This window comes from Garra rufa, chromosome 3 (assembly GCF_049309525.1).
Source record: "Garra rufa chromosome 3, GarRuf1.0, whole genome shotgun sequence".
Lineage (NCBI taxonomy): Eukaryota > Metazoa > Chordata > Actinopteri > Cypriniformes > Cyprinidae > Garra > Garra rufa.
In genome coordinates, this window is record NC_133363.1 from 34,847,595 (window position 1) to 34,873,883 (window position 26,289).

At 37.6% G+C, this 26,289-nt stretch overlaps 2 protein-coding genes across 4 annotated transcripts; one reads left to right on the plus strand and one right to left on the minus strand.

Moving 5' to 3' along the window:
* Positions 1-26,289, minus strand: lsp1b (lymphocyte specific protein 1 b). Of its 3 annotated transcripts, none has more exons than XM_073836005.1 (14): positions 26,032-26,289; positions 22,102-22,248; positions 21,145-21,592; positions 20,880-20,989; positions 19,398-19,463; positions 19,104-19,320; positions 15,180-15,218; positions 13,584-13,627; positions 12,979-13,060; positions 11,639-11,773; positions 9,903-9,992; positions 8,589-8,681; positions 8,234-8,324; positions 1-802 (listed from the first exon to the last, which is right to left on the minus strand). In XM_073836005.1, exons 1-13 carry the CDS (start codon positions 26,088-26,090, stop codon positions 8,241-8,243), a joined length of 1,614 nt encoding a protein of 537 aa, XP_073692106.1. In that variant the 5' UTR covers positions 26,091-26,289; the 3' UTR covers positions 1-802; positions 8,234-8,240. The 3 variants fall into 3 exon arrangements, 2 of the variants coding, with proteins under 2 accessions (XP_073692106.1, XP_073692108.1); XR_012355233.1 differs by lacking the exon at positions 1-802 and adding an exon at positions 9,726-9,781; XM_073836007.1 differs by lacking the exon at positions 15,180-15,218.
* LOC141331109 (uncharacterized) lies at positions 830-8,232 on the plus strand. Its single transcript, XM_073836004.1, has one exon. The coding sequence runs from the start codon at positions 1,344-1,346 to the stop codon at positions 5,730-5,732; it is 4,389 nt and encodes a 1,462-aa protein (XP_073692105.1). The 5' UTR covers positions 830-1,343; the 3' UTR covers positions 5,733-8,232.

Consider the following 26,289-nt stretch of genomic DNA (forward strand, 5'->3'; position numbering starts at 1 on the left):
TTCACAGAAGATTTGTTTTATTAACTTTGGTGACACATATACACCTTCAATGCACAGCCACTTAGTTGATTGGTTTACATGTGTTGACTGTGTAATGCTACATAACAGAATATTATTCACTTATATGGAGAAAATATTTTAGAAAAATCATGAGAGGGAAGAAAATCACAAATATGAAAGCAGGAAGAAATGCTAATTAAACAAAAAAATTAAGATAAAAAAGAATTCATTTAATATTTGAACAAAAAAGGTAGATATTTCTGAGAATTCTTTTAGTAAATTAATATTTAGCACTTTGTGCCATTAGGCTCAGAGCTGACCATTCAGATACCCTCTTCCAGACTACATTCTGTATTTAATACTGACTGGCTTTGTTCCTCAATCTGTACTAAACACTTAACAGTCACTGAATTAAAAGACCCTGACATGATACACATGTTAGTGGACAAATACTTTTGTTTTGACAAAAATTAGGACAGAGGCTCTCCAGGAGCAGGATTGGACACCAATGATTTAAGATTGACCCATAGATGAGATGTTTTAAAAGCAACTAAAACCCCACTATAATATTTTCCATCATTAAAACAGCATCTGTGTTTCCAAATATTTAACTTGATTTTCTTCATCAGTAAAATCATTCAACTTGTGTGTTGCCTTGGCACCACTTTAATTTTTTTTTACTTAAAACATAAGGCAGCAATTAAAACAAGTTTTCAATTTTAGTGGGCAGACAGTGCAATAACTGAAGGACAATGCTCACATCAGCATCCTGTCTTCAGACATCTTTGTGATTAGTAGCCAGCTGAAGAGAAAGAGAAAAAAACATTTTAAAACTTTTAGAGCAGACAGTTATTTTACATCAACCACAATAAAAAATACAGTTGAGGTCAAAAGTTTACATACACCTTGCAGAATCTGCAAAATGTTATTTTACCATAATAATAGGGATCATACAAAATGCATGTTATTTTTTATTTAGTGCTGACTAAGATATTTCACATAAAAGACATTTAAATATAGTCCACAAGAGAAAATAATAGTTGAATATATAAAAATGACGCCGTTCAAAAGTTTACATACACTTAATTCTTAACTTTGTGTTGTTACCACAGCTGTGTGTGTGTGTGTGTGTGTTTTTGTCTTAAACAGTTAAACTGTTCTTCTCACCATACAGAAGGATGTTTCAGAAGGAAAAATGATGCATTAAGAGCACAGAAAACTTTTTTGAATTTAAAGATCGGGGTAAATGTTACAAAAAACTTATTTTCTTCTGGGAAACATGCAAGTATCTTTGAATTTCTGAAGCATGTTTAAAGCATGATGGAGTGACATTTACAGTTTGTATGGAAAAACAGCGATCAAGTTTAAAGCCAAAGTTAGCATCCACTATGAAAGTTGTATTTTTAATACCAGACATCTATTTGTGGCTTGTTTTTAATGCAGGTGTTGAAATGCTGATGGCTTTAAGTTATGGTAGCCAGCCTAATCTGCTTCCACAGCAGTACCCTCCTCCTCCTCTACTGCCAAAACCAGGGCGAGACAATGCCCGTCTCCAGAAACTCCTGAAGAAAAGTGCCAAAAAGAAAGTCGGCTCTTCCTCTCAGACACCCATCCCATTCAGGTCGAACTTGTCTCCAGTAAATGAGGCCAGTCCTGACCTGGAACACAGTGACTACTCTACCCCTCCAAGGACTCCAGAAACCCCTCTCTTCAGCAGGACCCTTGACTCTCAATATTACTCCAGCGGCCCTTTCTACCATCACTCCGCCTCCCCATACTTATACCCTGCCAACAGCTCACACTACAGCTCAACGCCCACATTGTCTGCGCAGTCGTACTCTTACCCTGCCCGATCACTGGAGCACCAGATAGCACCTCTATACACATGCTCGTCTATCCTTTTTGACGATGACTCTGAGCAGGCCACAGATGCTGACCCAGATACATCCTATGAGATTGCCTTCAGTCAAACGCTTCAGTCCAGTTCCTCAAGAGAAGGGACGACACATGGGACGTTCGGTGAACGACAGACTTATCAAGCCTCAGTGCAAATGCAAGCTCCCCCTTTGGCTCCAGTTCGACCTCCTGCTCCAAATTTGACATTAGGCTGTGCGCTGGGTTACCAGACACAACCTTCCACCTCTCAGGTTCCAGTAAGCCAGTCCAGTGTGGAAGGATATAAAAACGTTGCACCTGCACTCATTACTCACACACCTCTCACGCAAAATCACATCATGGAAACAGCCGCGTCACACTTCAAGACTTCAGAGAAAATAGCTGCTTTTCCACAAACAAGGATTTATACTCCAAAAACCTCCTTTTATGAAATATCAAAGCCACCTATTCAAGACTCTTGGACGTGTGGTTCAACTTATCAAGGCGAAGCTCCATTATATCCAAAAAATCCAGTGATAGATGTTAAGCAAAATTCAGGAATGCTGTATGAAGCTCAAACACCTTCTACTCAGATAAATACATATGTAAATTCAGTTACAGGGCCAAAAAGAGCTGTTTTGGAAGATAATCAAACTTTGTTTGCATTTAACTCTACATTATCCTCCACAATGGTTTCTACAGAAAACCAACAAGGCCCCATACCTCAAAATCATTGGCTCCAACCTCCCTCATCGACAAGTGTGAAAGCTCAAAGTGCAGCAGTGGGTCATGATGACGATCTGAAAAAAATTGCTGTGGATAAAATAAGGAATTCCACTCCAAACGGTGTTGTGTTCACCACAGGATTCAAACCCTTCATTTCTAATGCCTATTCTGAAGAATGCTTGATACCAAAGATTTCTAAATGTGAGGTTTCCTTATCCAAGACTCTTGCTGAAGCTAGTAAGTCAAGCTTTAGAGCATGTGAGGTGCTTACATCTACAGTTCCACAGGAGTATCCAATGACTAAATCTGAAACTCCAGAAACCTGTATAATGACACCAGCCAAGTCTGTTCCAATAGATATAAGTCAGGAGATGTCCATGCCTGTACTGTCCCGAAACTATCAAACATCAAGTACTCCAGTATACTGGTCACCAAGACCACCAGCACGATTTGTAGGCAACCAGAAGCCATTACAAAATGATAATAACATCCCAAAACGAAAGTCAACTTACTATGGTTTGACACCGGCTGAATATATTGCTTATGGTGGAATCAAGGTGAATTCACATGGTGATTCTTCTGCATCTAAGCCTGATGAAGTACCAGAGGGTTTTAAAAACATGACATATGAGAATTACATAAACAAATCCCCAACAAAAACAACACCAGAAAAGTTCAGTATTATGTCTGATTTCAATGCAGAGAAATCCTCAGAGGCTTTACAACCTTCAGTGGCAGTGCTGATGGCAAACCAAGCAAAGGTAGAAGTAACTGACAAAACTAAAACTGAAATACAAACTATCAATAATTCCACTTTGGAAATGCCAATTGAAATTCAGAAGGTGCAAGAGACAATGCCTGGAGTAAAACCAGTGCCTTTAGCTTTAGATCCTAAAGATACAATGTACAATGGACTTCAAAATACACCTTCAAGAGCGGCCATAAGCACCACTACTGTAGCAGAGGCTCCTAGACAACTAAATTCAGGGTCTATAGACATCACCACCCCTCCTTTTACAGCAGAGGGGAAAAAAATGCCAACATACCCTTTTCCCCTGGTCCAATCAAATATTCCGAACTCAAATATAACCGGATCGTTAACAAAGAATTTCTTGTCGGTTCAAAATATCCCACTGCAAACAGTGCAGTCAGAGAATGCACACAGATCTACATATCCAACAGAAAGTTTTAACCCTGCATCAGTAAATGCAATGCAATTACAAGTTTCTGAAAATCAAGAATGGAAAACCATGTCATGTTTGTCCAAGCGTTCTTTAGAAACCCACCAGACTTACTCCAATGTCTGTGACTCTTCTACTGCTATCAATACAGGAAGTGGACTCAATAAAATCACAACAAACTCAACCATTGTCACAGACTCTAGAATGCCATCTGCGGACACCAGAAGTTACACTAAAGTCCCCCCGGATATTAAACCTACAGCCCTCTCAAAGCCAGAGGAAACTAAATCTACAGCTCACTCAAAGTTAGGTGCATCTATCTTTACAGCGCCCTCAAAGACAGAAATATCCAGACCTGGAGCCGCATGTATGTCTAATGCAGACAGTTTGGATGTTTTGCCCAAATCAAACATATTTATTCCCCCAACTCCTGCTAAAACAGATATATTTAATACTCCAAGTCACTCTAAACTAGAGGCATCTCAACTTGCAAACAGATTTAAATCAGATATATCGAATCCTAAATCAGAAGTTCTAATAAACCCAACTTCAACACCCCCCTCCTTAAAACCAATTGCAAAGATAAATCAAACTCCTGAAGAAACCAACGGTCAGCAGATGCAGAAACATGACATCAATGTGAAATCTATTCCAAGCCCTTTAAATAAAACAAACAGATCATCCAGAATCCCCTCAGACGCACAGATATTTTCACCTGCACCTGATACTGATGCCCCAATTACTCATTTGGCAATGGAGAAAACTTCTAAACAAGACAACAGCAATGAAGGATTCATCTTCAATAAAAAAGACCCAAACCAAAAAAGCCATTTGGCATCAGACTTACAAGACTCCAATAAAACAAACACTGATTTCAAAGCTGAAGTTACAGTTGAATCTAAACTAAGCAATTCACCAACGCAACAAATACATTCAAAAGCAATAATCAAAGCATCAAATAACGTACACAAAGACACCAAAACAAATATGGAAAGTGTGCAGACCAAACCCTTAAAATCTGATACTCAAAAGCCATCTTCAAATATAAAGTCTCTTCGAAAAGCTCCAAGTGCAGAAAATGGTCTTGCTGCTATGCTTCTCAAGGCTGCCAAATCTCTACCACTTTCTTCATCTGAAGAAAGCTCTGCTAAATCCCAGACAAAAGCCAAAGCGTCTAATATGGATGTAAAGGCACAACATGCTCAGGATTCAAAAGTTGATCTCATCACAGATGCTAAAATCAAGTCTGATACCTCAAAAGCTCAAAAGTGTTCAAAAGAATCATTAGCAACTGAAAGACAAAATGAGGCCGTAGCCACTGAAGATGCCAAGATTAGTAAAGAGACTCTCTCTGAACCCACACCAGATGATCAGAAAAAACAAAATGAACCTAAGGGTGCTCAGAAATCCAAAGGCCTGAAGGCCAAGCTTAGCGGCTGGACCAGGCTGAAAAAGCACATGGTGGTTGAACCTGAAGCCCCCAGTTTTCCAGTGCCTAAGGTGGAGAAAAATGCTCAGAAAGTAGATCTACAAATAAGTGGTAAATCTGAAGGAGCCATAGAAAACCCATCGGGTGGACAGGATGTAGTGAAAAAGAAAGCTGAGCCCAGGGCAACAAAAATGTGGGATGCTGTACTTTTTCATATGTTTGCAACAAAGGAGAACATCATGAAGCAGATACAAAGTAACAAAAATGAGGATGAGCAGAAAAACATTGGGAAGGATGACCAGTTAATCCCATCCTTCGTCCACCGTCTCCCTATCCTTCTCTACAGTCCGCGTTTTGACGCCCGAAAGCTGAAGGAGGCAGCTGCAAAACCTCTGAACAAAATAGCTACAGCCTTTGAAAGAGGGCTGCTGCATCGCAAACAAGAAGGTGAAGAGCCAAAAGACTTTAACAGAACAGCCAAAGGATTTGGTTCATCTAAAGAAAAAACAACAGATGTTTGATTGCATTTCAAATGTGCAGCTGATTTATAGTGTTGTAGTACTGTAAATTTATTTTTCTTTCTTTCATGAAATCAATAACATTGAGACTAACAAGCTATGCACTGCACTCTGCTCTGCTCAGAGCAGTGCCGTAAGGTCAGCAGAAATGGAGGCCTATGCATTCCTGCATTGAGAGGGCGACTGATGGGTGCAGCTGTTCGGGATGTGGCGAGTGAGGAAGTGAGCAAGGGCTGAAAACGTAATGGTGAGAATGATCAAACAAGGAAAGAGGCTCAGAGTGTGGCGTGGCATCCGGGGTTTAGGTTTGCTCACGTCAGCTGGTGGTGCAAGCAGACATGTTTAGAATAGAGAGCTTCAGAATGTGACGTTTTGAGTGTCAAGAGCCCTGCTCAGAATGAGTTATGACAGGATGGCGGTGTTTTTCTTTTAAAAAAGGTCAAAGGGAAAAGTGGAAACGTAGAACATGTAGGAAAGACATTAAAAAGAAATAAAAAATCTAGATCTCAAGATGTTGATCATGGAATAAGACTGAAATGTATAGTATAAAAACTAGTTTGAGATGTGTTTTTTAAGTTTAAAACCAGTGTTGGATGTTTTCTTACTAACAAATTTCTAGCGAAATGTTGCAAGTTATTTTATGCTTATGGATTCATTTCTTGTTCAGTGTCAAATATGTATGTGAATTTAACAGAATACTACCCAGGACCGCTGGGGAAAAAATGGTAAGGCAGCCCTTGTACTTCAGGGATCTCTGTTGCAAAATCCAGCTGACTGCCGTGTCGTGCCCTTTACTGACTCCACGTGCACATAGGTCAGAATAGTTAAACTTTGGCATGGTTTTGAGACCTAGCTCTGTGTTGACAGAATTGACCCTTTGCAAACAGCATGATTGACAGGCGATCTGACCAATCATAATGCTGAATCCGCCATTCTGTCTGACAAACAAATCAGACAGGAGAGTAGATTGATTTCAGTGCTCTTAAACTTGAAAAATTGTGTACTGATGTCTTTCCGAGGTTGAAATAAAATACGTTTTGATGTTCATTCATGTTTTAAGTAGAGAAGAAAAGACGATCACGTGTCGATTGATCTAATAAGCAACACATTAAAGAGCCAAAAAATGGTATGTTTGAATTTCCTAAAAAATGACCACATTTTAAGCTTTTAAGCTGAGACCTCGTTTCATACCAGAAGTAACCTGCTCTGTCTTGTCTGTTGGCGTGTTGTCAGTTTCCACTTTGCTCCGCAAACATGAAGTGTGGTGTGAGAGCGGCATTGTTTGTCAGACATAGCAAGAGTAATTAAGGAGGGCGGGTTTTTGCGAAGGGTCAATTGGCTGCAAAGATCCTAATAAATCCTAATAAACACAAAAGTGAGAAACCAACAATCTTTAAAAGAGAAGTTCATTTTTTAGAAATAAAATTTACAGGTAATGTACTCACACCCTTGTCATCCAAGATTCATTTCTTTCTTTCTTCAGTCGTAAAGAAATTGTGTTTTTTGAGAAAAACATTTCAGGATTTTTCTCCATATAGTGGACTTCTATGGTGCACCAAGTTTGAACTTCCAAAATGCAGTTTAAATGTGGCTTCAAACGTTCCCAAATGCAGCTGTAAATGACCCCAGCTGAGGAAGAAGGGTCTTATCTAGCGAAACAATTGTTTTTTTTTGTTTTTAATTACAATTTATATACTTTTTAACCTCAAACACTCGTCTTATCTTGCTCTGCCTGAACTTTTTTTTCAGGTTCAAGACAGGTTCTCCCTCATCTTCAAAAATAATTTCAAAATCATCCTACATTGCTGCAGAAGTACCGACCCAGTGTTTTTGCAAAGATCAAACACCCTTAACCAAAAAGGTAAAACAGCGATGTACGTCGATTTTGAAGTTAAGGGAGAAAATGAGATGGGAGTTTTTCGACATACTGTCTGGAAAACAAGACTCCAGGCAGAGCAAGACAAGATGAGTGTTTGAGGTTAAAAAGTATATAAATTGCATAAAAAAATAAAAACTATCATTCCACTGGATAAGACCCTTCGATCATTTTCAATTGCATTTGGGATCGTTTGAAGCTGCATTTAAACTGCATTTTGGAAGTTCATACTCTGGGCACCATAGAAGTCCATTATATGGAGAAAAATCCTGAAGTGTTTTCCTCCAAAAACATAATTACGTTACGACAGAAGAAAGAAAGACATAAACATCTTGGATGACAAAGGGCTGAGTACATTATCTGTACATTTTTGTTCTGGAAGTCAGCTGCTATTTTAACAATTAATCATCATAGACTGCCCTTCCCTGTACACCCATAAGCTATTTTGATGTAGCTAAGTGTGTTTGTTTTTGTAGATATTCTGCAGCTAATGTACAGCACATTATCATATTTTAGTTACTTTGGTAAAGCATGAATTAAGTATGTGTAGTAATAAACATGCTGAGTTTATATTTTGTTATTTTGAATAAAAGATTTTAATAAAAAAATAAAAAAGTTAATTTCTTACTTGTTCTTCAGTTTGTGTCGTTATTTATGTAGACCTTCTCATATTTCCCGTGGCCACTCTCAACAAATTTGTACCTTTTTCCAGCCAATCCCTGAAAAGGAAAAGGGAGAATTACAGCCTAAAACCTCAAAAAAAAAAAAAAAAAAAAAAACATGTGAAGAGGATTTAATTTATAGTAGCAGCTTACAGAGAATGAGCTTGTGCTTAATGTGAACATTTAAAGAGATGATTATAGGAACTAATGCATGTTGCTCATTGGTTGTTTTGTATACAGTTAAATCCTAAAATAAGTTTAGAGTGTTACTATTTCTGTAATACTGATCATGGTTTAGTGCTATGAGGAGTAATGATGTACCTTTGCACATGATTTATCCTGTGATGAAGAGTCTCCCAGATTCTCCCATTTGGATTTTATGTTACGCACCTCACCAGCCTTAACATCCTGACACTAACACACACAAAGAAAGATAATAAATAGCAAAAAAAGAGAGATTATTATTTTTATAAACAAACTGCAGACAGTCGAACAGGTTCATTTTTATCTTGGTTCAGGTCTTAACCACTAGATGGCGTCATTAAACCACAAACTTGTTTCAGGGATCTCACATCACATGACTTGCCACAGTATGAACTTTAAAGGATTAGTTCACTTCCATGTCATCCAAGATGTACATGTCTTTCTGTCTTTAGTCGCAAAGAAATTAATGTCTTTGAGGAAAACATTCAAGGATTTTTCTCCATATAATGGACTTTAATGGTGACCAACGCCAACTGAATTTCTAATGCAGTATCAAAGGGCTCTACACAACCCCAGCCGAGGAATAAGGGTCTTATCTAGTGAACGACTGGTCATTTCCTGAAAAAATAAAATTGATATACTTTTTAACCACATATTTTGCACTAGCTCTGGGAAGCGCGTTTACAACTTTAAAAAGCTAAAAACTCCATCTCATTTTCTCCTCCATCTTCTTCAAAATCATTGTTTTACCTTTTTTTTGTAAAGGGCGCTTGACTTTCTGTGCACGTTTGATTTTTAAACACTGGGTTAGTACTTTCACCTACGTCACGCATGATCTTTTAAACATGATTATGTAATGCGTGAGGTTAATCTAGTGCAAGTAGGGCTGGACGATAAATCGAACGATATTGTGAGGCGCGTTTAGTCAATGAAGCCGGTACTTTGATTAGTAGTGAATCTCCATCTTGGATGACAACGGGCTGAGTAAATGATCAGGAAATTTTTATTCTGGAAGTGAACTAATTCTTTAACCTTACAACATCTTATATATTTTCTATAGATTCTATTCAGAAAACACACAGCAAGTCCAAAACAAAAACAATTTTTTTTTTAGAAATGTCCTCTAAAACTCTTTTACAATAGTTTGATCTCAAAGAGTGAAAGAGTGCAAAGAGTGAGAATGAAAAACCACTTAAATTCATTCATTCAATTATAAAGTATCAAGTGAGAAAAAGAGAGGTAGGAATTGATTACCTTCCTGAAAAAGGTTGAGAAGAACAGCAGACACAAGAAAAGTGTAAAGAAGAGAACTAAAGATGAAGAAAAAGAAGATAGAGGATACAACAGATTCAGAAGGAAATTTACTTTTGGCTGGATTCAAGAAAGAAACTATGCGTTTAACAACTAGAGACTCATATATCATAAACTTACAGCTGTTTTGGAGGGGCTCTTGGCATCAGAGTTTCCTTTCACCCATTGGTTAATTAGATCTGCCACACCCACCTTCATTCCCTCTGTATCCTGAATCAGAGCAATTAGTAAGTTAGTAATTTGTCCTTTATTTATTCATTTACTCAGTCACACAAGAATGATAAATGTGCAACATATCTGCAAGCTCATCTCAACAAATTCAGTTATAGTAACTAAAAACGACTAATAACATAATGAGTCTGTATGAGTAAAGAATAAAAACACCTACTCTGATGCGTTCTTCCAAAATGAGAATTATGTCATTACTTAACCTCATGTTGTTTTAAATCTGTATGACTTTCTTTTGTTTAAAGGGTTAGTTCACCCAAAAATGAAACTTCTGTCATTAATTACTCACCCTCACGTCATTCCAAACCCGTAAGACGTTTGTTCGTCTTCGGAACACAAATTAAGATATTTTTTATGAAATCCGAGAGCTCTCTGAACCTCCATAAACAGCAACACAACTTAAATATTTCCAGGTCCAGAAACGTAGCAAGGACATTAGTAAAATAGTCTATGTGACATCAGGGGTTCAACTGTAATTTTATGAAGCTATGAGAATACTTTTTGTGTGCAAAGAAAATCAAAATAATGACTTTATTCAACAATTTCTTTTCTTCTGTATGTCAGCCTTCTTCTGGTCCTTAAATGTGGTAGTTGTGTTGACGTCTATGCAGGGTCAAAAAGTTCTCGGATTTCATTAAAAAATATCTTAATTAGTGTTCTGAAGATGAACGAAGGTCTTACAGGTTTGGAACATCGTGAGGGTAAGTATTTAATGACAGAAGTTTCATTTTTAGGTGAACTAACCCTTTAACACAATTATAAAACAAAAAGGTTTTGTCCATAGAAAGAAAATCACTGTAGTCCAAAATAACACTAAACTCTAATAGAGTTCAGCAAAGATAACATCAACCAGGAAGTTTTTACCATTACTCTAGTTCCCTCAACAAAACCCCCATGTGATTTTTCCATTGCCTTTCAGATTATTGCAGAAAATAAGCTTTATGACCAAAGTCAATGATTCTTGCATATTTTGTTTACCACTATATTAATTTATAAATTTGCACACTTATGAATGTAAAGCCTAAATACAATCTCCAGATATAAAAAGCTAAATGTAAGTTATAAACAAATTACACCACATTTGCTTGACTTTAACATCACCATCACCAAGCTACCAACAACTCTTTCAGTCTTCACTTAAAAAATTACTTTCCCCGATGTATGAGTTATAATAGTTTGCAATAGCGTGATGATATACACACGGAGGCTGTGAAAGCAGACTAGTGATTAAATGAGTTTTCATCTGACAGCCGTTGTCCTCAACAACCTTTGAGGTACCATTTAGTCACTTGTTAGCAACTGTCTTTTTCAAGACAAGTAAAAGCTTGTCATTGAGTAAAATGTTAAAATATCTGTAGGCATTTAACCAATTATAACATTTCAAACAATTATAACAATTTCAAACCATTTAGGCCTATAAAAAAAACATCATCCTTGCAGCAGTCTAAAGTAAAACACATTCTTCCAAATATATTATTTTATGTTCTATAGAAAAAAAGAAAGTCATACCAGATTGGAACGACATGAGAGTAAGTAAATGATGACAGAATTTTCATTTTAGGGTGAACCATCCCTTTAACATACCAAATAATGTTTTGATAAACAGTGATTATTGTGACTGTATGAACCTTGGAGGACACAGCCTTTGTTGAATTCTGATTCCAGGCTTCCCCCGCCTCAAACAGGTTCTTCCGGGCAGATACGGGTTCTGGAGGTGTTGGGACGTCCATTACCTTGGCTGCATTGCCCTCTTTACAGGACTCCTGCACATGTGCACCAAAACACACAGTATGATTGGAAACATTACGCTATCTGGAACAAGTGAAACACCTGTTTGACTCTGCAATGAAAGCACAGTAACACCTGGTTCCGCAAAACACACATTCGCCATGGGGCTCTTACATGTTTCCTGACAGTTAGATGGCAGGAAAACAAAACCGGCTGAAAACAAAAAAACGTTTGAGCGAGTCAGCATGACTAAGAGAGGAAGTGCCTGGGCATGCAGGGTGTCTGAAAGCACCACAGCAGTGAGATCAGAGTGGTAAACATCAGAGCAGGTGAATGTAAGCACTGGGTGTGGTAATAAGAGCTACATGTGCAAAGAGACTCATATAAAAGTAGCAGCATGTAGCCGTGCAGGTGCATTTATAGAAATATATGCAGATGGTTTAACTATGAAGTGCATGTGAAGGTAATCAGTGTTGAAAAGCTTACTTTAGAAATGTAATAGGTTATAATTTACAAGTTACCCTATTTGAAATGTATTAAGTAGCATAACTATTTTAATTACTTTACTGACGTAATGTAACGGTTTACATTTGATTACTTTTCTAAACTAAATTTTAAACATATTAAGCAGGCAGGGTTAAACTTAACACTTAACACTCCTACTCAACACCGATTACTGTCAGACTTTTTATAATCATCACTTGAATTAAGATTATAATAGTTTAATTTTAAAGGAAAGCCATCATAAAATCAGACTTTAGGACGTTTTTTTTTTTACTCTGAGATCATTCTGAGGTAAAACACTGAAATAAAATCATAAAAAAGACAGTTTAATAGCTATGATACTGTTTTTGAAATCAAATCTTTGCATAGCTATCACAAAAGCATCTAACAATGCCATGGAAAAAAACAGTTAGTTAAAAAAAATAAAGCATATACACACACCCAAACAGGAAATAAAACAGTTATCAAATAAAAATGTGTCCAAAACAAATTGGTGTCTCATATTTTAGAGCAGTCAATGCAATTTTGGAAAGAAATCAATCAAATCTGTATGTGTGTGAAAATATTCAGCTATAACCCCCTTTGTAATTGTTAACACTTTTTTATAAGTAACTGTAATTTAATTACACATTTTTTCTTGGTAACTGTGACAGATTAGTTACATTTAATTTGTAATTAAATTACGTAATTGCGTTACACATAACTAGTTACTCCCCAACAATAAAAGTAAATTCACCTCAATGGCATGGTTGTACTGCTCCAGTCTGTTATCTAACTTTGAGATGATTGTGGGAGGCTGGGTCTTCTTTATGCTGTTCCTGTTTTCACAAACAGATGAAACATTACCTAAAATGCCACTGTTATTTCAAGACACAGACCATCTCAGAACAAGCATGGACATGACTATGACTCATAAGGTAGTGTAAGATATACACACAGGCTTTGTAAAGTATACTGTTTATACTTCATACCAGAATGACAATGTGGAAAAGAATACCTGGTGAGATTCTGAGATTGATACATGTGAAAAAACAACTAAACAAATCCTTCATCATTTCATATTTAGTGAATAGGAGAAGCATAGATAGAAACATGTCATGTCATGTCTGCCTGCCTGAACGATGAACCATGTTTCAAACAGTTGTTCATTTATGAATGAATCATTCATGTGTGGTGTTTAGATCAAAGAGAGAACACTGCTGAACCCATGATGTCATATCCCAGCACAGAAAAACAACAATTTGTCCCTGCTTTACTATGAGGGGGATTTTTTTTACAATCTTACAGTAAATCACTTGTACTCTTTCATCTCAATGTGTATGTGCATTTCCGTCTACTTACTTTTTTTTAATGGAGCGGTTTAGAGACTCAGTCCTCTCAGTAATCTGTAGATGAACAGCAAAAGAACATTTATTAGTAAACAGATTTAGACCACTTGTGAATCTTTACAGTACTGAGCAATATTTAGGCAATATTTTGTGCAATGTTTCCAAAAAAGTGAAATGCAGTGCAACTTCATTGGGTAATGGATGATGATTGCAACCATACTCTGTCAAAAGTTTGAGTACTGAAGGGCAATTCGGCCCATTGATGTTGTAAGCAGATCATTTCATAATTTCATTGCTGGCTGTTTATATTCTTTGTCGATCCTGTAAGTCCTTGTACTGTAGCTTTGTAGCTCTTTCTTTCTTCTACAAAAAGTGTCAAGGCCTTTAAAGATTCAGTTTTACCCAACAGGATAGGATGCATTCATTGCCAAAAAAAGTCATCCTGTCACCCATTTCCTGTGTATTTTCAAAACGTCATCACTATACAGTATGTGTTTATTATTTGTATGATAAGAACAGATCTGTTGCCTTTAAAATGATATTTTCCCACACATATACAGTCAAACCAAAAATTATTCAGACATCTTTGAATATCATTGATATTTCTTACTAGTGGGTGCAGAACACACCATAGTTCATTTATGTAAGTGAGGATAGCAAAATAAAGTAAACTGTGACATATTATACCCAAAAATTCTTCCTACAGTGGTCTACCAGTAAAACTGCTAAAGATTTGGAAACAAATTTGTCAGACACTTTGACCTGACCATGTTTTGCTTGCGTGTTTCTTTCATTTATTGCTAATGCGACCCTTTTACACTACAGACTTAACAAAATTAAAGGTTGTATCAGCGATTTCTAGCCTAAAACATAAAGTGTCAATTTCAGCTGACCTTTCTTCACGATCCGCTCGCTGCCTGCCCCATAAATTGTCTGTGAAAAAACCGCGTCTCTCTGGTCAGCCTAGGGTCTGAGATATGCCAAAAAAACAATCGGCACTACCAACCACAGACAATTTATGGGGCAGGCAGCGAGCGGATCATGAAGAAAGGTCAGCTGAAATTGACACTTTATGTTTTAGGCTAGAAATCGCTGATACAACCTTTAAGCATTGCTTGGTAATTGGTCAACAAAGTATTGATAGTTGTATAAATATTGTCATACTAACATTTGTCTGAATTTTTGGTTGATTACAATCCATTACATACTTTCTATCAAAGTTATCGGACATTATCAAGTCATTATTTATCACTATTTTCAAAACTTTAGTGAATAAACTGTGGTAATGTGAAAAATGTTAAAGGTGTCTGAAAAAATGTGGGTTCAACTGTATATCTGAGGCATACTGAGGCTGTCAATGTTCCTACATAAAAAAAATGGTCACTAAATGCTTAAGTTGTGAAGTATATCAGAATTTGTTTTATCAGAACACCGCAAAAGTAAGATGTAAGAGAATATGACCATAGACATAAACAGAACAAATGCAAAACTAAGCAATTATAACCACAGCTTTATAAAGCAAAGGTAAGGTGCACGGTAGCAGACACACACAAGCATTCTAACGTACAATTTAATGCTGTCATGCACATGCAGAAAGTAAGCAACTCACCGAGCTTGTACCATCTGATTGCCACTCCTCACCCTCAGCCTGAAACCAGCAAGCAACACACATTCACACACACAAAGCACCACAGCAATGTAAAGCAGATGCTCCATGTTCAGTCATCTTTCTCCCTCAACCCACACCACCATTGCAAGGAAAAGATCAGAACCAAACATAGCACATGGAAGACATCTGAGTCACGCAAATAGCAAACAATGGATGATCCCAGATCCAATTAAAGAGAGGGAAACACAACTGGGCACAAAGCACCAACACGTGTTTTGTACAGCATGTAATGTTTTATGTCAGGCTGGGGACCTGCCATTATCATTGGCATTGGCATTTCTGTGCCACAAGCATCACCAAAAAGTAAAGCAAAAAACAAACAAAAAAACCCTAAACAAAACAAAACGGTAATGGTAACACTTTAAACTTTTATTTTTAATACATTGTAACTGGATTATGGACTTGTAACTGGATTATGGACTTTCTGACCAATAGACCTCAGCATGTTAGGTCAGGCCACATCTCCTCCACTACTCTCACGCTCAACACTGGTGTACCACAGGGCTGTGTGCTGAGCCCCTTCCTCTACTCCCTCTTCACCCACGACTGCAGGCCTGTGTATGGATCTAACTCCATCATCAAGTTTGCAGACGACACTACGGTGATCGGTCTCATCAGCAACAACGATGAGACTGCCTACAGGGAGGAGATTCAGCACCTGGCCACGTGGTGCACAGACAATAATCTGCTCCTTAACACCACCAAAACCAAGGAGCTCATTGTGGACTTCAGGAAGGGAAGAAGAGGTTCACACGAACCCATCCACATCAATGGGATGGCTGTTGAGTCTGTTTCATCTTTTAAGTTCCTGGGGACCCACATTTCGGAGGACCTATCCTGAACCACCAGCCTGGTCAAGAAGGCTCACCAGCGCCTGTTCTTCTTGAGAACACTTAAGAAGAACCAGCTGCCCTCAGCTATCCTGGTGAACTTCTATCGCTGCACGATAGAAAGCATCCTTACGAACTGTGTCACAGTCTGGTACGGAAGCTGCTCTGTTGCGGAGCGTAAGGCACTGCAGCGGGTGGTGAAAACTGCCCAACGCATCATAGGGACTCCACTTCCATCCATTGAGGACATTCAGAAGAAGCACTGTTTGCGTCGAACACACAGTATTCTTAAGGATTCCTCTCTCCCCGCCCACAAACTGTTTTCTCTCCTGCCTTCCGGCAGGCGTTTCAGATGCCACAGGACAAGAACTAGCAGACTGAGGAACAGCTGCTTTCCCAGAGCTGTCTCCTTATTGAACTCTGCCCCCCACTGACACCTCTGCCCCCCTCACACACCCTACACTCTCCCCACTACCATTGCACTTCTTAATATTCATTGCACTACACTGTACATACCCATTTGTAAATGCACATTTCCATTGCACATATACATATTGTAAATCTGTGATAAATCTATATCTACACATGTCTATTTGTAAATTCTGCTTTAGTAAACAGCAACCTGTATATTATGTTCAAATCTACCTGCAATTTACATTATAGTTAATAGCAACCTGTATATTGTGTTCATCTATTTATACATTCTAATTGTAGTTAATTTTCATCTGTAAATTATGTTCACAGTACTTCATCTGTAAATATTATCCATAGCTTCCCCCTGTACATATCTCCTATAAGTGCACTTATAACTTATAAATTATACCTTTATCCTGCACTTGCTGCTTATTGCACTCCTGGTTAGACCTAAACTGCATTTCGTTGCCTTGTACTTGTACATGTGTAATGACAATAAAGTTGAATCTAATCTAATCCAATTACCTAGGTCAGTTTAAATGCAGCTTCTAAGGGCTGTAAACGATCCCACTGGGGAAGAAGGGTTTTTTATTTTCTAAAAAAAAAAAACTGACAATTAATATGCTTTTTAACCTCAAATGCTCATCTTGTCTAGCTCTGCATCTACTAGTTAGTGTAAGTTGAAATCTAACAACCTCCTCCAACTTCAAAATTGTCCTACATCGCTGCAGAACTATCGACCCAATGTTTACAAAGTGAACGTGCAAAAAAGAGGTAAAACAGCAATGTAGGATGATTTTGAAGTTTTTAGAAAAAAATGAGATGGGAGTTTTTCGACCTACACTAACTGTCATGAACCGGAATACACTAGACTAGACAAGACGGGCATTTGAGGTTAAAAGTACAAAAATTTACATTTTTTTTCATTGTTTCACTAGATAAGACCCTTCTTCTCAGTTGGGATCGTTTAAAGCCCTATGATGCTGCATTTAAACTGAATTTTGGATGTTTAAACTCGGGGGCACCATAAGTCCACTATATGGACAGAATCCTGAAATGTTTTCCTCAAAAAACATAATTACTTTACAACTGAAGAAAAGAAGATGAGTATCTTGGATGACAAGGGGGTGAGTACATTTTCTGTAAATTTTTGTTCTGGAATTAAACTTCTCCTTTAACTAATGTAGTTAACTAATGAACCTTATTGTAACGTGTTACCAACAAAACACACTGCACAAATAACTTTCAAATAAATTTCCTTAACATTCAACCCCAAACCAGACATTGCCCTGCCCCCAGTCTCATGCCATTTGTCGAAACTGCAACAGACCATATTGTTTAAGGTGTGGCAAGAGACTTTTTGCAATTTTATAAAGTGAAATAAGCCATTATTTATTCCCTTTATGGACATGTTTTCTTCATCAAGTTTTTTTTTCCTTCTAACAAGTCAGTACAATGTAGGTTTTTAGGTTTATTATCATTGGAGACATTTGTTGATTTGGGGACAAATGTTCAGACATTTGTCCTAACATGAATATACAAACAAGACCACCCAGATTCTGCAGGGGTGTTCAATCCTGCTCCTGAACCACCTTCTTGCAGAGTTTAGCTCCATCCTGCCTTACTAGATTTAGCAATACTGAACAAAGTCAGTCTAAACAAAGAAAGTCAGTGCAATTACAGGCACATTTAAAACACCACCAGGTTAGCTATTTCAGACATGCAAGACCAACTTCTAAAATCTCAAAAACTGCTGGTCAAACTCACATTTAAATAATGTCTATCATGACAACTTTCTGAAGATTTTAGCATCGTAAAATATATGACAATTTTAATGCATTTGGTCTTGGCAGAACTTGCTACTGCCTATACATATGCCGATACGGTGCTGTGAGTATTTAAGATACACTGCTGCTGCGCAAATAGCATATATAATAACCTGTAGCAGATCTATTCAGGTGAAGCTGGGGAGGTAGAGGGTTTTAGAGGAAACCCTCTACCTTAGTGCTGCAAACTGCTCTAGTGAATGCTAACCAGCCATTTAAATGTAAAGCAGCAAGCTTATTGGCTATGTATGCAACGTGAACCAATCAGCTTGTGGCAAGTAGTTTAATGCTGTTAATATTATCAGTTTGCATTAAGGACCCATCTAGAGTTTCATGACAGAACTTGGCATGTATTTTAAATCATAAAAAAATATCTGACATATAAATGTTGTATTCTTTAAAAACCACAGATGTAGTGACATCCATAGTAACACAAGTAAACCATCTTGGCATACACACATATGCTTATGCCTGGATTTGCTAATTCAGGTGTATTTGGTAAGAGTTGGAGCTAAACCCTTCAGGACATCTTTTACTCAGATCAACACATGCAAAAAAATGAATGCACACATCATTAACTGTATAAAACACTAATCATTGCAGATATTGTCATTTGTTCTGCAGCTCAGATAATGATGCCAGGTCATCAGCAATTAAAAATTATGAGATGACATAAGCTAAATTGTGTTATTGGTAATTTTAACTCTATTTAACAAGCATGTGCGGGCATATCTGTAATGAATCTTTAATTATAATTGTGATTTTATGTCTAATGACGATGATGTCATAATTACCATGTAGGAAGGGCTCCTGGGGCTGAGAGGACTGAAGGGCTCCTCTGGATCTCCACTGGATATACTCAACCTCTTCAGCTTTTCCATCACATCCTTCCTCTTCCTCTCTCGCTCCTGCTCTCTCATCCTCCTCTGCACCTCCTCATGAGTCTGATCATCAGTCTCAACGTGCTGCTGGCTCTCCTCGTTGCTCTTCTCAAACACCTCCTCAGACACACTAAAGAAAACAAGATTAAGAAAAGGGCAGCAATTCATGAACAAAGTATTTTTAACTCCTCACATGCATTATTTTACCTTTCTGGACTGCTGAGAGCTGCTGAATCGACTGAAGAGTCCATGTTGCACTGTATCTTTAGTTCTCTGAAAGAGATTAAACAGGATGAACTCAGGAAGGACTTTTGCTCTGAGGAAATTGCAAAATTAACCTGATTTCTCATGTCATTACTCAACACAGAGCCAGTATCGACATAACTCTATTGCTGCTTAATCATTGGCACATTCTTCTCAAACTGTTCTCCTGCAGTGTGCTGAGGATATTACACTGTAGGATTAATTCCTACAATGCTGGAAGTCATAGTCTCCACACAGTATGTCAGATGTTGATTCATAATCAATGTCTGGTTCAGTGTAGGACTCCTCATACTGATTCAGTCCAATTTCTGTCTTTGTGAGTCTTTTGAGCGATTTGTTCAAAAAATATTGAGTTATTTGTTAGCAATACTTCTCATGCTGTATATTTGCATTTACTTGTGGCTCAAGAGGACAGCTCCATTTAAAGACATGCTTTCTTGTCTTCATTTCACTGTATACAGTTTTTAATATCATCACAGACAATTAAAAATGTAAATTTACATCCACATCTTGGGTAGAATATGATTACTTTTGGCATGGCCCTGTTGAAAAATGGTCTGACTGGTTTAAGCTGGTTCTTATTTGGTCATGAGCTGGTTTAAGGTGGTCATGTGGTCCTAAACTGGTCATGAGCTGGTTTAAAATGGACCTGAGCTGGTTATAGGCTGGTCCTTAGTTGCTCCTTAGCTTGTCATGAGCTGGTCCTAAAATGGACATGAGCTGGTTTAAGCTGGACCAGTTCATGACCAGCTTAAACCAGCTCATGACCAACTAAGGACCAGCTCATAACCAGCTCAGGACCAGCTTAAACCAGCTCATAACCAACTAAAGGACCAACTTTAGCTCAAATTAGCTTCCATGCTTCAAAACATACCGAACCAGCATATGCTGCTTTTTTCAGGAGGAACTTCAGAAACACTGGCATAATTGCCATATAAATGATGCATTTCTACTGAATCACTAGTAGAGATTAAAAATGGTGGTGGGATATTGAGAGAAAGGTCATTGGGGTGACAAATGAGGTAAGCAGTATTATATTGGCTTAATATTGTGAATGACAGGAATTAGATGAGCAAGCTCCTCACTGACTGTCATTTAGAGATGAAGAGAGAAGTTTATTTGAAACATGTAAACTAACTCTCAATCCCTCAACAAGCAATAGTTAATTTCAGATCTCTATTTCCATCCTTACATATATCAGTAAATAACTATATAAACATAACAATAACACACTATAACACTTTCTAAAGTTGTCTAAAGTTACCTTAGTGTAAAATCAGTTTAAGATTATAGTCTGTCCAGCTACTGTAGCTGTTACTGTGTATACAGTATTTTAACTCTTGTTTTCATCGAAACTGTATATATTTTACAAAATACACAGGTTTTTCTGAGCTTGTTGAAATGTGTGCCTGTCTATGCCTGTACCTGTCATTTGTTCTCCTCCCTTCTTTTCCATTATTACTGTATTGTCTCCCATTCTGTTGGAGGACAACTGTGGAGGTGTAGGAAATCTTCATCTCTGCCTTCCTTTCTCTCTGCAAGTACAATAAAATCAGATGCATATATTTCTGCATACACTAGTTACAGTAGGCACTTGAAATACAGGTTTTAATGCATGACTGTTAAGGATTTAAGGATAAGAAATGTTATTCAAGTGCTATATTATTAAACGCCTTCTTAAATATCGTACCTTCTCATCCATTTCACAGCTCTCATTTTGTTTTTTCCAAAAAGATGACTCATGACCTTTCACCCTTCTTGGATCATCCTCCTCTGCACACAACCGTCCAGTCTCTTCCTTCACCCTCTCTGCTGCCTTAATATTATTTCTTCTTTCTTGCTCTCTGGCACCCCAGTCTTCTTCATCACCATCCTCATCTAGGTTTTGCTGATTTGAAAGAGCTGGTCGGGTCTGTTTGCATGGGGTGCTGTCATTTACATTTATATCATGCAGTTTGCTTTGTTGAGCAGAGCTGGAGCAGAGCTGGAGTTTTGAGTGATGGGAGCCGTTGACATGCGTTTCTACATCTTTATGGTCAATTTGTCCCTGTTTGCGCCTGCTCAGTTGTGTCCAGTCACTGAAGCCTTCGTCCTCTTCCAAAGAGGATTGGCAGCGTGGAGGGAGATCATTCTGACCCCTAACAAACAGTGACACACTTTCAGAATAGCCTCTCATTGTCTGCTTACAAGTCTACTTACAACAGTTAAATAGAATAAAATAGAATAGAATCTCTGTGACTGAATTAAAAGAACTCTTACAAGTCTACTTACAACAGTTAAATAGAATAAAATAGAATAGAATCTCTGTGACTGAATTAAAAGAACAGGTGTGGTCTTGAAACATATAAAACTAACAAACAGATTAACAAGAACACAAAGAATAAGACAGTTGGTTTGAGCCAGAATCTGGAGGTTGAGATTCCATGGAAACAAAACAAACACACACACACACACACACACACACACACACACACACACACACACACACACACACACACACACACACACACACACACACACACACACACACACACACACACACACACACACACACACACACACACACACACACACACACAAAACGTTTTTTTTTTTTTCTATGTATTTGATAAAGACTGGAGTATGCTTTTAGGTTTTTGAGACTAACTGGTTGTCCAGAGTCTGTGGAGTGCGAGGGCTGTCCTGTGGGGTCACAGTGTGTTGAGAAAGATCAGGAGAGGAACTGCTCCTTAAACGCCGTCGTCGTTCTCTCTCAATTTCTTCTGCATCCTCCAGACTGCGTTGAACAGTGATCCTGCATAATAACAATTCATATAATACTAATTAGTATTCATCTTCTAGAATTATGATGAATCATGAATGCTGCTTTTGGGCATGAAGGTAAACAGAATTTGTATACAGCATGCTGTGATGTAAATTTCCAGGCAGTAATTTGCCACTGATTAAACAATAATACATCACCACAACTATGATAGCAATAGGGGTCATCTGACAGAAGGTAGGGTTAGAGATGGACAGGAAGTGAGTCAAACATGGGCAGGAAGTGCAGGGTTCACACTGTCAGGAAATGGCTCACTGCCTTTCTTTATGGGGGATTACATTATGAAAACTAAACAAAACAACTGGCACAACTAATTCTGTAGAGAAACGCTTTTACTAAATATTTACAATAATTGTGCAGAGGTAGATGATTGCTGGAAAGATTTATTTTTTTCTTTACAGATCAGAACATATTTCTGTGCACGAAATCACAAGTTTTACTAGAAGTGTAACACTGGTGTAAACTTATAGATTATACACACATTATACAGTCCTTTGGGAACTGAAGCACTGTTTGCTAATTTTCTTTAACCTGTTCTAAATGAACAACAAAGGAGTGCTCATTGTTATTGTATACATAAGCACTTAATAACTGGTTAACTGTATACCTGGTAGAGCAAGCCAGAATATAAAAGAGAAGAAACAATAACAGTTTGAAACTGCCATTCAAACATTTGGGCAAGTAATATTTTTTCAAATTATTATTATTCAGCAAGACTGCGTTAGATTGATCAAAAGTAACAGCAAAGATGTTTATACTGTTCCATAAAATTTCTATTTCAATAAATGTTTTGAACTTTCTATTCATCAAAGATGAAAAAAATATTTCTGAAGGATCACGTGACACTGAAGAGTGGAGTAATGGATATTGAAAATTCAGCTTTGCCATCAGAGGAAGAAAAAGACTTTTTAAAATATTTGAAAATAGGAAACAATTAACTTGAGGTAATATTTCACACATATTACTGCTTTATTATATAATTGCTAAAAAAAATGCTAAGTTCTGTCATGAAACTCTCAATGGCACAGGCTGATGGGTTGTTAATGCAAACTGATAATATTCACATGGCTAAACTACTTGGCACAAGCTGATTGTTTCATTTAGCATAAACAGCCAATAAGCTTGCTGATTTACATTTAAATGGCTGGTTAGCATTTACTAGATAATTTTGCATTGTGCTTACAGACTTCCTCTGAAATCCTTCACCTTCCCCAGCTCCACCTGTATAGACCTGCTACGGGTTATTACACAGTTGAAGTCAGAAGTTTAAATACACCTTGCAGAATCTGCAAAATGTTATTTAATTTGAGGAGGAATCATACAAAATGCATGTTAGTTTTTATTTAGCACTGACCTGAATAAGATATTTCACATAAAAGATGTTACAAAATGCTGCAGAAGGAAACATGATGCATTAAGAGCCAGGTGGTGAAAACTTTTTGAATTTGAAGATCAGGGTGAATGTAACTTATTTTGTCTTCTGGGAAACATGTAAGTATCGTCTGTAGCTTTTGAAGGGCAGTACTGAATGAAAAAAATATGATATTTAGGCAAAATAAGAAAAATGTACATTATTCTAATTCTGTTCAAAAGTTTATAATGCATCGTGTTTCCTTCTTAAGCATCAGTGAGTGTTTGAACCTTCTGTAATAGTTGCATGAGTCCCTCAGTTGTCCTCAGTGTCAAAATATGGATCTCAAAAATCATACAGTTAATACTGAAAAGTAGGGATGCACCGATCCTTATCGGTCGATAACTTGCGCGTTTTGTCAGTAAAGCCGGTTCTGTAATCAGCGGTAAATGCCATCAGGTGCGTGATTTCACGTTGAGCCGTATATACTACACACAGCCGTTGTTTACAGACGAGCTGCGCACTTTCACACTGATAATGAACATTGCTATGCGCAGCTCGTCAGTGAACAACGGCTGTGTGTAGTATATACGGCTCAACGTGAAATCACGCACCTGATGGCATTTACCGCTGATTACAGAACCGGCTTTACTGACAAAACGCGCAAGCTTTATCGACCGATTGGTATCGGTGCATCCCTACTGAAAAGGGTTCAAATACACGTAAATACTGAAAAAATAAAGAATTTGTGGGACCTAAAGAATTTTTTCTGAAGAACAGCGGGCAGTTTAACTTTTAAGTACAAACAAGGGACTCATGAACAACTATCACTAAAATCAAAACAAAAAACAAAACACAGCTGTGGATCATTCAGGTAACAACACAGTATTAAGAATCAAGTGTATGTAAACTTTTGAACGGGGTCATTTTTATAAATTCAACTATTATTATCTTTTGTGGACTATATGTAAATATCTTTTATGTGTAATATCTTTTTTAAGTGAGTTATAAATTAAAAATAACATGCATTTTGTATGATTCCTCTTATTTGGGTAAAATAATTAACATTTTGCAGATTCTGCAAGGTGTATGTAAACTTTTGACTTCAACTTTATATGCTATTTGTGCAGCAGCAGTCATAAATACTCACAGCACTGTATCTGTGTATGTATTGACAGTAGCAAGTTCCTGTACTTGATTTGCAGCAGCAATAATCTACAACAACAACAATAACAAACAGCAGCAGTGCAGCAGATCTATTCCTCCAAGACCAAATACATTAATATGGCATATCCATTACCATGCTAAAATCTTCCAAGAACTGTCATTTTAGAAATGCAGCTTAGGTGAGCTTAAGAACATTTTTTTAAAAACATTAAAACCAAACTGATCCATCCTTTGATCTAAATTTTCACCAATGATTTCACAACAAATCATCAAAGAATATCCTCAATGCCCTATCCTAGTAAACAGTAGTTTAGGAAATCTTAATTCCATGATCACACTATGTTATAAGTGGACATGAGTGGATGAGTAGCAGTTGAAAATGAAAAGCAGAGTAGCCTAAATCTATAACATCAATAATAACTGCACTCTTTCCTCTGTTGAGAATGGCCGGGTGGTGGAATGGTTCAAATTTTCCGGCACAGTTTAGAGGTCCTTAGGGCAGAGTGGGAGGGGGCCGCGGCTGCTCTGTATCACAGATCCAGCCGATCTAGAACAGGGGGTGATCTGATGATGTCACCACCCTCAGGAAAATTCCAGTAATAAAAGAAGCCATTGAAGCTTGTCACTGCCATTTAATATGATGTCATGAATTGACTCACCATGTGCTGCGTGAACAACAGCCATCTGGGACGGCTTTGGGTCAGATTTAACTTTAACTGAAGGACAGGCACATTATCATTTCATGACATCACTCATAACTATATAACAAATCAATCATCTACCCTCAAGACCTCTGGGATTGCCTGATGATTTGGATTTCTCTTTACCCGCATCTATGCATTCTTTGACTATAGAATTTGTATGAAATACTAAGTGACCGAAAAAAACAATCAACAAGAACTTTAACCCTTCCCCCTAAACACCCTGAAGAACTGATAAACAGCAGAAAGAACTCATGCTCTGTTTCCCCATCTTGACCCATCAGTTCTGCCTGATAAATCCATTCTGTTCTAATGGTTGTCCGGTGCTACTCAGCATTTTTAGATAACAGATCATCACTATCAGCACTTAAGAGTTTAAAAGTCATGATTTAGGATATAAAAGTCAAGATTCACAAAACAGGATTTAATGAACTGCAGCACAATCTATTTAAATGCAAACAAACCAGTGTGACTCTGTAGACCATATGGCCACAGACAAACACATTCACACATGCATAAAAATCAAGAACATCTCACCTTTGGAGCCTATCCAATCCCTTTTTGCTGGATTGTCGTCGCAGGATTGAGCTGGACATGTTTTTGTGTTTCACTGAATCTCCTCTCTGAAAACCCAGCAGTCTTGCTGTGACTGAAAATGATATCTGACTGTGTTTCTCTGATTCTCTCTCCTTTCCTGTGAGTCCTCTGAAGGGTGTGAATGTGCTCCCCTTTTTCACTGAGCAGGATTTAGTCAATCTCTCTCTCTCTATCTCTCTCTCTCTCTCTCTCTCTCTG